At 38.8% G+C, this 15999-nt stretch overlaps 1 protein-coding gene across 16 annotated transcripts in view; it reads right to left on the bottom strand.

Moving 5' to 3' along the window:
* Positions 1 to 15999, bottom strand: part of MAGI2 (membrane associated guanylate kinase, WW and PDZ domain containing 2) — a 738716-nt gene that overhangs the window by 50429 nt on the left and 672288 nt on the right. For all 16 annotated transcript variants that reach the window (XM_061467329.1, XM_061467328.1, XM_061467330.1 and 13 more), the window contains 2 exons: positions 13884 to 14132; positions 1541 to 1726 (listed from right to left, as the gene is read on the bottom strand). In XM_061467329.1, coding sequence (XP_061323313.1) covers positions 1541 to 1726; positions 13884 to 14132 — 435 coding nt within the window. The remainder of the gene's footprint in view (positions 1 to 1540; positions 1727 to 13883; positions 14133 to 15999) is intronic.

Genomic DNA, 15999 nt, shown 5'->3' with positions numbered 1-15999 from the left:
AATTTTAGCTACTTTATTAAAAATCTTTTCAATTTAGGCTTAATTGTCAAAAAAGCTGGTATATTTGCGCTTAAAACACTCCTCATGCTGGCATAAGCAATGCTTGTCTATGTAATTACTATGCTTAAGGCGTTAATTGCCCATTTTGCATCTGTGAGTCTCTTTTGTATTGCAGTTTCAGAACTGAAGATAGTGAATGCTGTCCCTCATTTCTACATTACTCTCCTAACTATAGATGAACTAGTCAAATCATAAGCTGCTCTGAAAACTGCTTTGCATTTATATGGCATTCTTCACCTGAAAACACATTAGAGAGGTATTAGATATTTTCCTAATTTTGTAAGCTGGGAAGCTAATATCAGAAGGCAAATGAGGTATCCAGTATCACATAGGGAAGCCATGACTTGGGCACAAATAATCCCTCACCACCAGCACCCAAGAACATTTTGTAGCACCACATACTTCTGCATTCTTTCTAATTTAATGTATCCACCTCTAACACTGAACTATTAGCAATCTGGCATCATGAATTAATCTGGGTACCAGGGAGGCCTAAATAAGTTGCATGGACTGCATGCAGCATCACACTTGTGTGTACGTGCTTGCAAAACTGGCCTCCACTGATAATACAGCAGCTCTTCTGTATGAATTCTGAACTTTTGTATGTTTGTGTTTTTCCTTTCACTGAATTTATTTAATGAAGTAGTTAAGTTCCCCCAGTTGCAGTCCATGGCTATGGACTATAGTCAGACTATTTCCTTGGCCTATGAAGGTGAAGGTCATCTAACTGAAGCTTGGATCATTAAGTAATTTCTTTATTTCCTGTGTCACATTCCTAGCTCTACTGGTATTTGTTGCTGATTTATAAAGCCATGGTCTCATTAATATGGTACAATTAATACATCAGTACAGAACATTGATAAACTACATAAAGGCCTGAAATCTATCCCAAACCCCATGAAAACAACATCAAAAGATGTTCGCTGATTAGCTGTGGAATAATGACCAGAATAATGAGCCTATCCCCTTACCCTCACCCTACAAATGAGATAATTTAGAGTTCAGTTCCTTCCTGGCTTGTGCATTTATAGTGATAAAGCTATGAAATCTGAACCCTTCCTTCACATCCCTTTTTGTCAGAGGTAGCTGAATGTGCCTGGTGACAGCCATTCTTGAGTCACTTTGCCAAACTTTTGTTTGGTTTCTAGCAGGATATAAGGGAATGAACTCAAACCCTGGCTCTCTTGTAGGCTGCTTTTCCATGTAGAAGACAGTTCTCCCAAAAGACATTAACACTGACTTTCCGGTGCTCATGACTCTCAGGTTTCTCCAGGTTTGCTTTAAATATCCTTTTCATAACCAGAAACCTTATCAAGAATCCAGATATTATTTCAGCTGGTTCTAAGGATGTAGTTTTGCTGTGCTGTATATTACAGCTCAAAAAGTGAAACAAAAGATGTTCTTTCAAGCGGTGACATAATTTAAGCTAATTGGAGGCTACTTAAAATTTTCTTCCTGTTTTTAAGGGCCATTGACTTACCCTCCTGAGGAATGATGCGAAGAGTTACACTGAGACCTGCATCTTTAATTAGCTTCACAATATCTGCATGAGGCATGTTTATAATAGACTGTCCATTCACAGCTAAGATCCGGTCTCCAACTTTAAGTTTTGCACAGCGATCTGCAGGACTTCCATCAATTATCCGCCCTATTTTATGGGGTACAGCTAGACAGGGAACAATAGTCACAGTTAACATGCTGACAGAAGTGGCGATGTTCACAAGCAAAAGAAAATGAGTTCATTCGGAAGAAAGTTTTCTCTGAATTCAAAACCAGCTTGTGCATAAACATGTAAGAATATAAATTCTTATATCACTTTCGTTAACACAGTTTGAATTTCACTAAAAATTCAGAATTTAGATGTGCGTATATACACAGCATACACATACGACATCCAAAATCAGTTTATGGTTCAGCTACTTTGCAAACCTGGCACGTAACAAGATAATAAACAGATCAAGAAGACAATAAGGCATTAAAACAGTGAAAGGGATAAATTTGCACAATAATTAGTAGTCATAAATTGCCTTCCACCTCTTAGTTTACAGAATTTCTTTATTTGTATGTTGCAATAGAAGAACTACAAACATGACTTATATACAAATATATGTTATTACTGAAAATGCCCATGCTTCACTATTGTTCTCCTTCATTCAAATATATTAATTAACAGAAATCATACTGAAGAGTTATTAAGATGTGCAGTTTTCTAATCAGATACATGCCAGCATGAATTTACAGTTAATTACGAGCGCACAAACACATTTACTACATCAAACAGACACCTCCCCATCCCTCTTCTCAAAACATGTCCTGGTTTCAGCTGGGATGGAGTTAATTTTCTTCCTAGTAATTGGTGCAGTGCTGCGGTTTGGCTTTAGTCTGAGAACAATGCTGTTAACACACCAGTGGGTTAGTTGTTGCTAAGTAGTGCTTACCCTGATCAAGGACTTCTCAGTGTCTCATGCTCTGCCAGTGAGGATGGGCACAAGAAGCCAGGAGGAGGCAGAGGCAGGATGCCTGACCCAGACTAGCCAAAGGGGTATTCCATACCACAGCACGTCATGCCCAGTACATAAAATGGGGGGAGTTAACTGCAAGGGACTGATTGCTTCTAGGGCTGGCCTGGGTATTGGTCACTGGGTGGTGAGCAACTGTATTGTGCATTGCTTGGGTTTTCTGAATTTTGTTTCTCCTCTCTTTTTCTGATTATTATTATTATTTCTCTCTTTATTGTATTTTACTTAATACCAATTATTAAACTGTTCTTATCTCAACCCAGGTTTCACCTTCTTCCAATTCTCTTCCCCAGCCCACCTGGCAGGCAGGGAGTGAGCAAGCGGCAGTGTGGTACTTAGTTGACAGCTGGGGTTAAACCACAACAAAACACTACACATCAACTTTGCTTTTCCTTTTGCTCTTCTCTGTGGTTCTCCACACCCTGTGTGCTCTATCCATTCTCTGGTTCTTTTCCTTTGTTATCCATTTAATTTTCTAAATATTACTCTTTCTCCCAATGTTTCTTCCCTATTTTCCTCTGTTTTTTAATTAAATATGTATACTGTAGATGACTCCTCTCTCTGTCTAGGTTCCCCAAAGACTGTGCTAATTTTCTTCCTCTCTATACTACTAAATATGCTTATCACAATTAAATTTGAGTATATATTCTATTAATATCCTAATGGTGTCTGAGTATCCCTCACTGACTCCACACTTCAGTTTTGGCAAAATTAGCACAAAGCATCTTGGCCTCACTATCTAGCTGCAACTGGTGTTTAGAACCAGCTGTGCCTCTTTTGAAAAATAATATATCCTTAAAATTCTGATAGCTAAAGACAACTTGGAAAAGTTGAAAGAAAAGATTAAGCAAACATTTTTTTTGGGGAAATATCTAGGCTATCAATGCTCATATAAAACAAAGCTCTAACAGGAGATGTGTTCAGAATATATCACTGCAGAACAAATTTCTCAGCCCTCTCATAAACATTCCCTGAAGGTGATGGTGACAAACAGATTGCACATCTCATGTAAAGCCACAATACACATACCTCAAAGTGACTTCTGTTTCTAATATGGATGCAAGTGTTGTTTATAGTGTTAAAAATTAATTTTCTGAGAACTAAAAATACAAGTGAAATGCACGGCATAATCAAACTGCATCCTTCTTACCACTATAGTTCAGGCAAGAGTATAAATTAAATTATGGCTTTAGTTATATGGACATGACACAACTGTGTCATGTCCATATAACTTCATGAAGTGAAGTGTACTTCAGGAATGTCTTGCTGCTTAGGAAATAAGCACCTAATTTATGTCACAATGTCCAACATTCTATAAAATATACCAAATACAAGTGGCCACACTTTGTACAAAACTTGTGTTGATTTTGCCCTCTATGCAGATGTATAACTGCCATGCATGAATATCAGGAAGTAAACAAGTAGAAGAGTAACTTGACGTTGAGACTGTTTACATTCACTCAGAGCCTATTGCATCAAATCAATTCATGAAGCATCATCAAGCTAAGACTAAAATGTGCCTTTTTCTGGTATAGGTAATAAAAGATCTGCCATGCCTGTACTACACATCAGTGGAGATCTGAAAATGAGACCATCTGGTATGAAAGAACAAGAAATTTAGTAGGAAGGAAGAAGGGGAAGTATCATGCCCTGGTTAAAATTCCCATGTTTGCCATTTCTAACCCTAAAGAAGATGGTTTTGCTAGCCTAAATAATTAAGTAGAGACATTATTTCAGAAGTGAGGGGGGCGGGTGGGTGGGAAACCCTATTTATTTCCCACAACAATTTTTGTTGGACTTCTTGCACCTGACAAGTGAATAGAGCAGATGTCTGCATGTTTGAGATGTCTGCTGAAATCAAAGCTGGAGGTGGGAAAGCCACAAGAGTCCAGTTCTCCAAATATTGAGAAAAAGGAAGGAAGGGAGAAAGAGGAGGAATTCTGTACTCCTTTTTTCTTCCTCTTAAGCCTAATGGCCTTTAACTTCACCATAAAGGTATCCCCTGGTCCTGATATGCTACGAAAGGATCAAGTAGGTGACCTTATGAACAAAGCTTGTGTCTGTCAAGGTACCTTTTCTACTGCTCTTTGGTTTTTGAGGATTTATTGCTCCTCTTCTGAGGCTGTATTGGTACAATGTCCTGTCATATGATCTTGCTGCAGAGTGGGGTGTGGAAAGGTTGGCAAAAGGAACCTGAGCTCAATCACATTCTGCAAAGGAGACCACTGGTATGCTATAACAGCGGTTTATAGGCAAATCCAATGAACTACTGAAACTCACAGTCATTCAGCAGAAGCTCTTTCCTGTGCATTTCAAGGTAATATGAGAGGTTTATCTCCCAGCTCCTGCTCTTGGAGTAATATGCTGAGGAGTTTCAGGTCCCTTCTTGCTCTCCGCAAGTCTCTCCCAAGCTACAATATCCTGGCCACCACAGTCCCTGCTGCTGCACTGGGAAGAGAGGATTTATTTATAAGCATGAATGCTTCTGAGCAGGGCAGATTGTCTGATGCAGGTTATTCACGGAAATAGGAACATGTTAGAAAATTCATTTTTTATGAGCCTTTGGTGGTGAAATACTGTGGAGGGGTAAGAAGGAGCTACCCTCATAGGAGATAAATTAGGGGAAAGCTAAGGAACAACGGTAGAAGTGAATTGCGAATTTCCATATTGGAGAATTTTTATTATTCAGAATGGTCACATCTAAAAACAGGCATGGAAGAGGTGTAAAACTGTCAGTACTGAGTGGGTTGATGAAGTGGCAGACAAGATCTCATGAAAAGAAATGCAAGATGATGCACATGGGGAATAAAATAACCCTTCCTAAGCTTAAGCAGAGATAAACCCTAAAGTAATTATTATCACTCAAGAGATCTTGAAATAAGTGTGCCTACTTCTTTAAACACCTAAACTCAGTAAAACAGTAAATAAAAATTTAAGAGCTAGAAAAAGACTAGCAAATGAAGTAAACTATTGCCAGTTACTACTGTGCACCTGAAGTCTGAGTATTGCTGGTAGTTCCAGTTTCCTCATCCAAAATCAAAGCACTGAATTAGCAAAGATTCAGAGAAAGCACGGCAGTCAGAGCCAGAAAACAGCCTCTGCTCAGAGGAGTAGTCCAGGAATTCACTGCCTGCAACTTGGAAAAGAGAAGGTAAGGCAAGGGTTAAGACAAATTCGCAGGGTGGATTCACAGATAAATAAATCAGAAAGTTGCTGTGAAAGCTGAGGAGATGCCTGCGAAAGGTCCTTGTCTGCTGTAGGTGCTGTCCCTCTGCCACTGGTCATGGCCAGGGACAGCATGGAGCTGCTTTGGTCTCTCACAGCATCACAGATACCTTGTGATGAAACCTCCCATGCTTGGCATTAAATTAGGGCTTCGTTAAAGCAACACATTTTTCCTTAATTTACATCTTCAGTGCTTTATTTGTAACTAAGCAGAGCATTTCATAATGTAGCCTTTTAAAGGAAGTCCCAGATCACTTGACTGGTGGTAAATGATTCCACTCGTCCTTAAAAGTTTTTGCTAATCTATTCACACCTCTTCTAAGAATTCACCACAAGCTGTTCTCCAAACATATGTACATTCTGAACAGCGGCAGCACGTGCCTGGATTAGACCCTGAAGAGAATTTGATCCACTTACTTCAGAACACCGAGTTACCTGAGCAGCATTTAATATTAGCAGGCTTGAATTTTCCTTAGTTCTGCCAGACTAGGCAATGGATGAGACTACAAAGGGAAAAATATTAAGGTAAACAGGGATTTATAGAGATTTTTTAAACCATTGGCAATATGGGAAATCAGTGAGCTACAGTTCATATGCATATAAAACATACTGTCCTTCAAACCAGATATATGTTTTTTTTTTTATTCTCTAATCGCATCAAGTCGTCCAAAATGTGATGCTCAGGTGATGTATATGCATATGTACCTTGAGAAAACATAAATCCTTCCAAGGCAGAAGTCATGATCCTAGCTCCAAAAAAATCTAGCAGAGAACAGCAAGGGCACAGAAGCATTTCGTAACAATGGATCTCATGGGATCTAACTTTTCCGCAGTGTGTTTTTTCATAAGCTCGTGACTTCAGGAAGATTTGAATCCTGAAAGTACCAAAGCTTCTAAAATATTTGAAGCCACCAACCTCTCCCCCTAAATCTCCCTCAGATATTTACAGCATTTGTATCAGGACCACAAACTGATGCAGAGCACCTGATGCTTTCCCAGAAGGCAGCTAATTGTGCAATGATCAGCTCTAAACTCCTTATCCAAAGAGAACTTAAATTAAAAAATTAAGAGACAAAATGATTCAAAAGAAATCTCTGCTTTTAGAAAGTGAATGAAGTCTGCTTCCAGAAACTTACTGATAACTACAAATGCACGTTTTTCTCTATGTTAATATTATTGTTTGATAAAATCACCCACTTTTGCTTTCCATGATCCTTCCCAGACCTTCATGTCATAGAAAAGAAACAGTGGATTCTGTGGTCTTTCACCTGAGGGTTCATATGCCTGGGTCAGCTGTACATGAAGCCAGAGCAGTTGCTGAATATAGATACTGCTTCTAACACTGTATAAATCTATCATCCTTAATTGTAAAACTGCATATATCTATCAGATTCTTTCTTTTGAGAAATAAAAATGATTTCTCCTCACTTGGGAGACCCATATGCTAGAAATAGCTGATTTTAAGATGTTAAAAAAAATAATCATTTTCTGGTTTAGACCAAGAATTTTTTTACACCTATTCAGGCCTTTTAGACATAAATGTTGAGACTGTATTTGGGAGAAATCAATTTTCCTGGGTCTTTTTTTTTCCCTTATATGGTAGCTAAATGTCAAAAATGATCAGTTAAGGGGAAAAAAAATCAAACCTCTATCTATTAGACCCCATGGCAGATAAATTCTTTCAGTCTTTTCTAATGTTAATGGATATAGATAGTAAACTAAGCAAATGAACCTTCCTCAGCCAGCTGTCCTATTCAATGTTATACAGCTGATCATATGAATATGTATTATACCCTCAATTCTCAAAAGGTGCAAGAGTTTTCATTCAACCAGCAGGCTCTAGCATATCAGATTTTAATTGGGCGAATATATTAAATGTAAACATCTGTAATTTCATTGCTACTGAATAATATAAAATTTGGGAGCTTAAGTACAGTGGACTTTCTATCAAGGCTAATACTAGAATAAAGATAAAATATTTTCCTGAAAGTGATGGTCTATTTTATGTGACACTCATTTGAAAAATAGAAATCTGTGTCATCCTGCATGATTGCAGATGACAATAATCCCTTTTGCTTTTAAGGTTAATGAACCTATGAATTGAAATATCCCATTGCATGCTGGCACCACAGCATATTTGCTTGCATAGCACAGGCATATGAAAATAGGTGTGCACATATTTTAGCAATCTGAAGATCTAAATAAAATTAATGGAACTTAGGTATTTTTACTCAGGCTTCTCATGAAAGCTAAATGAGCGCTGTGGAAGCATTAGGAAAACCTTGATGCCCTTCCCAGGTTTGTGCTAAGAAAACTTGCAGAGTTTGTTCTTCGAAAACACAAGAGCAGCACCACTAGGTCCAAGTGATCTACTCAGGAACAGGCTCGAGGACAAGTCTCCTGGGGAGAGGAGTGATAAGATCCTCCATGCTTTATTCTTGAATAGCTAATTGAGTATTTCACTCTGGTAAATTGCAGCAATGTATTTTCAGTGATATTAAAAGTTTCTTTCTCTTCTCTAGGTTATTTCACTAGTATTAATTCATATATTGATTTGCAAAACTAAATTATGTAGCAGTTTCTTTTAGCTCAAATGGTACTACCAGTTAAACAAGCTTAGAAAGTGTGTTTTTGTAGCTGAAGAGGCAGAACAACAGCTCAAACATGCATGTAAAAGCTAAGCAGTAATGAGAAACTAAATTCTTTGCTCACAGGTTGCAAGCACCTTCCACAGGGAACTCACAATGCAGGTGGGTTTCCACTGCTGTATTCCAAAGGTGTCCAAGGTGGGGTAGACATATATCCTAATTTCCAAAGCTCTGTTTTCTTTAGCATTTGCAGATTGGTCACAGAAAATTGTGTCCCCAGGCACCATCTTACCCAGGAAGAAACACGAGTAAAATTGCAGCACAAATAACTGTCTCAAATTACAGTTATCATTGATCAATAAGCTGTTTTTTATCTCTAAACTGCAAGGAGTTCAAAGAAACTCTGGGGCTTAATGGGACTTACTTCACAATGCTATTTTCTGCAGTCAGCAGAAGCTTATCTTGGAGTTATGATTTTTATTTAAGACTGCATCTTTTAAGAAATGAGAGAATCTTCTTTCATTACAGTCCGTTTTATCATGTTTTGAATATCCAGCAGTCACTGGCATATGCAGTGTAGGGGTAAATTAAATCTACACCTCCTCTTTTGCTAAGCAGGAGGAAGATCGTAACAAGAATGCACCTTATAACTGTGCTGACAGTACCAGCCACAGTAAAATTCATGGAAATACTGCCAATTTTCCAATTTCACTGGAAGTTCCCAGTAACAAGATCTGTTTACAACACATGGTTTCTTTCTACAGAAATTAGGGTGTTAAGACATTTATAGGGGATCACAAATTCTTGTCTTTGAGAAAGCTGCATTCCAAACACATAAAGTAAAAGCAGCAGGAAGATATAAAGTAGGCAGGGGCAAGTGTACTCCATAAAGGTCTGGGACAAATTCATCTAGAAATCTCCTTTGGCTATTTCCAGCTGGGTGCAAGTGTTTTTCCATGAGACGCAGATAATGAACTTGTCTTGACACCCTAAAAATCTCCATAAAAATGGAGTTTTACCACAGAGGACACACACTATTTAGTATTATCCTAAATGTAATTCACAGGGTAGAATAATTAATTCAACTTCATTATTTTAGCTGTAATATGGCACAACACTATCTGTGAGACATCACCACAGGCACTGCTGCATCTTCATACCCTCATGTGTTGGGGACTTGGAGAGGACAGCCCCAGGAGGAGCCCTTCCTCATACAACCACACATCATGCAAGTATTTTTAGGGGGGGAAGCATGAAGGTATTCCTCAGGACAGGATTTCATAGATAGGCTGTAGTTTGCTCAGTCTAGCCACTTAACTCCACAACTGAATCAGGACATCTAAAAGATCGTAATTTGGTGGGCAAAGGCAGTTCTCCACAGAGCTGTGAGGTTACATCAGTCCAGATTCACCCCATACTAAAAGTGAAAGACTAGAGTCAGCTTCCAAGCACTCTGGTAGGAACATGACACTGAGTCCTCAAGAGAAATCCCACTGGAGGTGACAAAATTCTGATAAACTATTTGTAGCCTGCATAGCAAAAGAAAGCACAGAGTAAAGTCAAATTTAGGTGGCTTGTCTGGAGAGGGGACAAAAGCCAAAGCACCCTTTAATTTAGGGATGAGGCCTGGAGGAAAACATGATGATATGTTTTAGGAGCAGTGGAAGTTAATCCTTTCACTAGGAACAGGTCAGGAGGCTGGGCAGGTGTATTTTCTTTTCTTAATCTCTTAGTACTCTAAGATCCTCTGTGCTCTTCACTGGCCAAAACAGCTTGCTCCTGGTTATACCATTCAAGCACAGTTCTTTATTTATCCACTTTATCTTCTTTGATAGCATGGCTGACCTTGTCTATGCCCCTGCTTTGCCCTATGAAATCCCTTCATTCAATCCTTTTCATTCATTTTCCACTCCTGATCTTCCCCACAGCAGAACTGTAGTTTGGTTCAAGATAATCCCCTGTGCAGGATTAGAGAAAATCCCAAGCAATGTTTTGACAAAGGGGAGCCTTTTCTACTGTTACAGAACACAGGAAAAGAAATTTGCCACAAGAACTGGATGTTTAAGCAAGTACCAGTAAGTAAAAAGTATATCCCCATCTAAAGGCTGGCTCTGAACTACTTAACAGTGGGTTATTAAAATGACAGCTACTACAGTGCTGCCTATCACAACATGTGAAAACATATTCTATTCCTGATTATGGCTGTAGCCTGTCCTCTCTGTGCCTGGATCAAGGGTTAAAAAAACGCACTTTGTATTTTGAAAATTCCCGCAAGGCAAAGTCTGTAAATCAACAGTAACAACAAACTCCTTGCAAAGTGTAGAGAGAGAAAAGTTGACCAAGACCTTAAGCTTCTTGGAACACAATGACATCCTTAATTCTGGTTGCTTTTGAGCCTTTTGTAGCCCTTCTGCAGGTCAGAGAGCATGAAGGCTATGTGAGAAAGGGATATAAGACTTGGAGCACTGCTACTTTGAGTTCATGGGGTGGTCCTACAGTTTCACAGACAGAGCTAGTTTTAACTCACTTGGAAAACAGAGGGTGAGCTTTTCTGTAACCCCTTGGAAACCCTTGAGCTTCAGGTCACCTGCAAAGCAGCAAATCCATGAACCTGGATGTAGGAACTCTATTGGAATGTCTACAGTTTCACCAGTTCTTGAAGCGGTAGCAGCTAGTGACACAAGGCTCACTCTCAGAAAGAGCTACTGTAATTTGCTGGACTGTAAAACATAGTTTATAAGTGTAATTTCAAGAAGAAGGAAAATACTTTCATTGCATGATTAATTACCTTCTTGAGTAGAAGTGATGATTACACTTCCAAGTCCTCAAGTCTTTTGGTTTTACAAGAAAGTAGAGAAGGGAATAGAGTTATCAAAATAAACATTCTTAAATCAAAGGAACTCTTTTTCACTTTGCCCTGAGGATGCTCCCAGTGAGACAACTTCTTAGGCTATGCTATTCCTAGTAGCGTCTGGCACTACAGGAGGTTCCCTTTTCTGACCTCTTTTACCCATTTTGATTCCTTCAGAGTTGCTTTGCAATTACAACATTAACATTTAACTGCTTATGATTAGGGTACGTCTGCACAGTAACATTCTGTGCCACGTGGGGATATATCAGCTAGCAACGAGATCACTGATTTCGAAACTAGAAACACTGGAACTATAGTACAACATTTTACCAAATCAACATACTATTTCTATGAAGTGAGTGACTACAAGGTGCTTGACATGGTGCCATGCAGAGGTATATTTCAATATTGATATAAGCTATATATTGGACATTATACCTCCTATATCTGGTTGATACTTTCCTACTGTTAATATGCTTTCTGTCCCTGTGTATTTTAATTAAAGTATTTCAGGTTATTTCAAGCTGGAACAGACCTCAGGAGGTCTCAGTGGCTGCTGCTCCTGTTTTTCTGTTCTGTCTCCTACCAAAAGGCCTAAAACTTGAATGCTGTATTCTAGATGTGTCCTAATGAGTGCTGGGTAAAGGGGGATAATAATTTCCCCTCAGTCTACTTGCTGTGCTCCCACTAATTCAGCCCAAATTAATTCACCCAAATAAAAATCAAGTAAAGAAAATTAACCTTCCTTAAACTAAAAACAGTCAATGATTTTTAGACTGTTTTTATTCCTGATGACAGATTATGCAATTTTCAGTTTTTCTACTACAGTTTTGCAACAGAATTCACATAGAAAGGGTATTTTCTTCTTTCTTCTGTCACTGTCTACAGCAAATGTCATGTTTTTGTTCATTGCTGTTCTTCTAAACTTAGGATTTGGGTGCTCTTTGGATCACTGAAATTCAATGCAGTTATTATTTGAATAAATTCACTTGTCACTTCCACAGCAGACTGTCATATCACTTTACTATTGGAGATGTTCAGCTGAGGTTCAACTGTGGCTACCTATATAATTGCCTGGGGAGAAAGGAAAGTACCACTGGAACATGTTAGAGGATAGGCAGCAAAGCAGGATCTTGAACTTGGGTCTGCTGTCTTCAGCAGAATACTCCAGTCACAGAATTTCTGTTCGGGCATTTTCTCTTCCTCTTCCTCTCCCCTTTCCCTCTCCATCTCTCCAAACCACAAACTGAACCTGTGAAATAATTTTCTTGAGAAATTTGCAGCTGACTTAACTGATGAATATGTATGAATCTCAGGGTCTTCTATGGATATTCTTTTCTTGTCTGATCTTCTTCAGAGAACCTCCAGTTGGCTATTATATTCAATAAAGTGAAAACTCAGAGTCCCAAGAGACTAATTATCCATGGTTTTGTTACAATATTAATTCTGGCAATCGTGGAATTTTAAAATTCAGCTGAGGTAATAGGAAAAGCAGCTCTTTGAATAAGTGCATGATCATGAAATACTACAAAGAACTTTTCTGAGATCGTTTGCTGTTGTGAGATATGGCTTTTCAGTACTTGCTTAGTTGTATTTCTGTTATGACTTTAGAAGAGTGAAGCTTGGCCCTAAAAGTTGAAATTGTGATATTATTTCTTCAGGAAACAGTTTTGGGCAAAGACTAGCTCCTTCAAAACATGTTGCATTAAGCTGCAACTTGCAAAATGGCAAATGTTCTCACTTGTCTTGGTTTTTCTGCAGTTAGCATTTTTCAGTTAGGATTCACAGTTTGAGAGGGATTTGGTGGGAGATGTGGATGTCTCCCAGCAGAAAGCCTTTTATGCTTCCTCCTTTCAATGGTCTCAGCTCTCAGTTGGTTAAATGCCATTTCAAACACACAAAGGAAGCCCTGTGCCTCCAGCGGCCACTACCGAAGGGCCTAAGACTCCTGCAGGTCCTACATCACATCTGCCTGACCTCTCCTTAGGTATACCTTTGACATCTCAAAAGACTCCTGATGCCTCTATAAAAGCAATAAAGTTGAGCCCCAGCAAATATTATTTTCTGGACAGAAAGTGAGCTGTAATTATTAAGGGCAGATCCTGCCATTATATACATCCACTCTCTGTACTCAGTTGTACCTTTTGCACTATCTATACACCAGGTAGTTAAAAAAACAACCTATCTGCAACTGTGTCTAACCAGCTTTCCTGTTTTCCAGTTGCTTTTGCAATGCCCTAACTGGACAGCTGGTGTGCTGGGGCTTGCTGTGATCTAAGCTTTTATTTCAACTTCCTGAACTTCATCTTGATTTAGAAAAAGATTAAGAAAAAGTGTAATTCAGTTGCATGTGGGGAATAATTTTTTCACATAACCCCATTGATTACTTGCAGTGTCTTTTTGGGATATAGGAACACAGAAAATCTACTTCATGGATCAGTCATAATGTACCAAGTAAGTATCTGAAGCACAGAGCCTCAGAGGCCAGAATAACCTTTGGGTTTGTCCAAGGCACAACAGACCATGATCCTGGAAACACCCTTAAGAGTCTCTTCAGTTTTAATCTCTGCAGTAATTAATTAGCAGATTAATTCTGGGCAAACTTGGAAAAATATAAACTAAAAAATGTGATTTACTTACTTATTGTGGACCCAGATTCAGGCCTGTTCAGGGAACTGATGATAACAAAGCCAAAGCCTTCATTCTCCTTGCGGTGGATCACCACATCACTGGTTTGCAGGCTGTGAGAAGAGAAGCCCTCGGGCGGTGTAGCATTGCTACTAGAGACAGCATGATTACTGTTAGCATAAGTAGTGTAGTCACTTCTTGGAGAACTGTGGTGCGTAGACACTGAGCCTGGGCTTCTGCCATTCTCTGGGCACGGTTCTCCTACAACATAAATCACACCAGTATTACAGTCTGACTTGCTCAGTGGCCTGGTGACTTACGGTACATTTACTAATGCAATATGAATACAGTTGACTGTCTATAGCCTAGACTACTACAAGTATTAAACTAGGAGCTGTAATAGATGCAGAGAGACAAGAATCTACACAATTATGCAAAACATTGAAGAGTAATCAGATAAAGTAATCATGAACACTCACTGCTAAGCTATCTACAAGAGAGGAAAGTAAGAAACACTGGCTATCTGGATTGCAAAACCATTAGCAAGCATTACTCCCTTGTCTGATGGTTGATCTGTCATGAGGAGGAAAATGTGACTGTCTAATCCAATATAAAATTATCTGTGTTAGGATTAAAAGAATTTAAGCAGGCAGCTAACATAGAGTAATTAGGATTAGCTGCATAATGTTCGTCTTACAAGTTGATTAGCATACTCAAAAGATGTTCATGGAACTGAGTAGTTACACAATGAAAAATAATCACAAGCAATTTTTCTGTGGGTGTTGTGACAGAAGAGGTGGTCATTTAAAGGCTTCAAAGATGCTCTTGTGTGGCAAGTTTGTAAGGCAGAAGTGAAAATGGAGCCCATCCACACTTCAGTATCACTTTGTAGTAATGGGAACAAGGAAAAAGTTAAATCTTGAGGGATTACACACCTTTAGTACCAATATTTTGGCAAAGGAAAACAGTAAAGTTACACTTCCAGATGGGAAAAAAGATTTACATTCCTCACAGACCTAAGCTGTTTACATGATTGAGCATGTATTGACAGTTTTAATACAGAACTATTAGGTGAATGTAAGTTTTCTGTTTGGAGCAATGAGAGTGGCAGCCATTCTACTGAACACGTGAAGAGCTTCTGCATACACACATACATCCTAGGAAGAGAGCTTGCAAATCAGACCTTCAGTGTGTATATATTAATAACATAAACCATTCAAGGACAAGAGGTGTGTCCTTTAGCAGTCCTTCTGCAACTATGAAATAAAGTGATTAGAGAGAATAAAGAGGAAGAAAAACAAACAATTATTATACTCCTGCATTAGAATTGAAAATCTTCAAGAGTTATTGAACCAAATCTGCAACTAAATGCCATAGTCAGTGACAAGAGAGATCTCATTTTCTGGCTGTCATGTTTCAGAAAGCTGAATATTGTTTATGTCAGTATGGCTGCAACAGAAAGGAGATTATCTTACCCTGAAGAGTGACCAAGAGCTAGCTTGGCCATAAAAGAATGCAACTGAATACCATTAAGTATAGGAAAAGAAAGATAAAGGAGGAAAAGTGTAAATGGATATTGATTGTCAGCTGTGCAATAGATATTCACCAGAAGCATTACTTCTTGCTTCTGCCTGTGAAAAGAAAATGGCATTTTAATCAGCGGTGTTCCAAATACCACATTTTCCTAATATATATTTTTTTCTAGAGCTTGTGAATAGTGATTTTCTGTTCCAGATCTAGGTAAGTATCTGTGCAAAATGGTGACTCCAGGTGAGGGCTGAGATAGGTAAATCAGTTATCAGGCAGGTAAGGAAAGCCCCAGGTCCTTCTGTTGTATACATTCATGCTGGTGAGAAATTCACACAGAATCAGTTGGCCTGCTGTGTCAATACAGCATCTTTCACTCCTGCCAAAATCAGTCGTTCCAAAAATTTTCCCACAAAGCTTATGTTGTAACACACCAAATTAAAACCTGTTCAGCTCCTGAAATGCTTTAACATTAATGAGTTACACACTCTATTCCCCGGTGTGGCACTCTCAAGGCCCAAGAATAACTCCAGGTGTTTCACCAGCTTGCTTCGCTTTCTGTGCCAGGAGACCAGAGTGTCTAATAGACTCTTTCATTTCA

The sequence above is a fragment of the Pezoporus flaviventris genome, unplaced genomic scaffold (genome assembly GCF_033815535.1).
Source record: "Pezoporus flaviventris isolate CSIRO_AGI_PZ_B2104156 unplaced genomic scaffold, CSIRO_AGI_Pfla_v1 ptg000045l, whole genome shotgun sequence".
Classification (NCBI taxonomy): Eukaryota; Metazoa; Chordata; class Aves; order Psittaciformes; family Psittacidae; genus Pezoporus; species Pezoporus flaviventris.
This window is presented reverse-complemented; position numbering and strand designations above follow the sequence as displayed.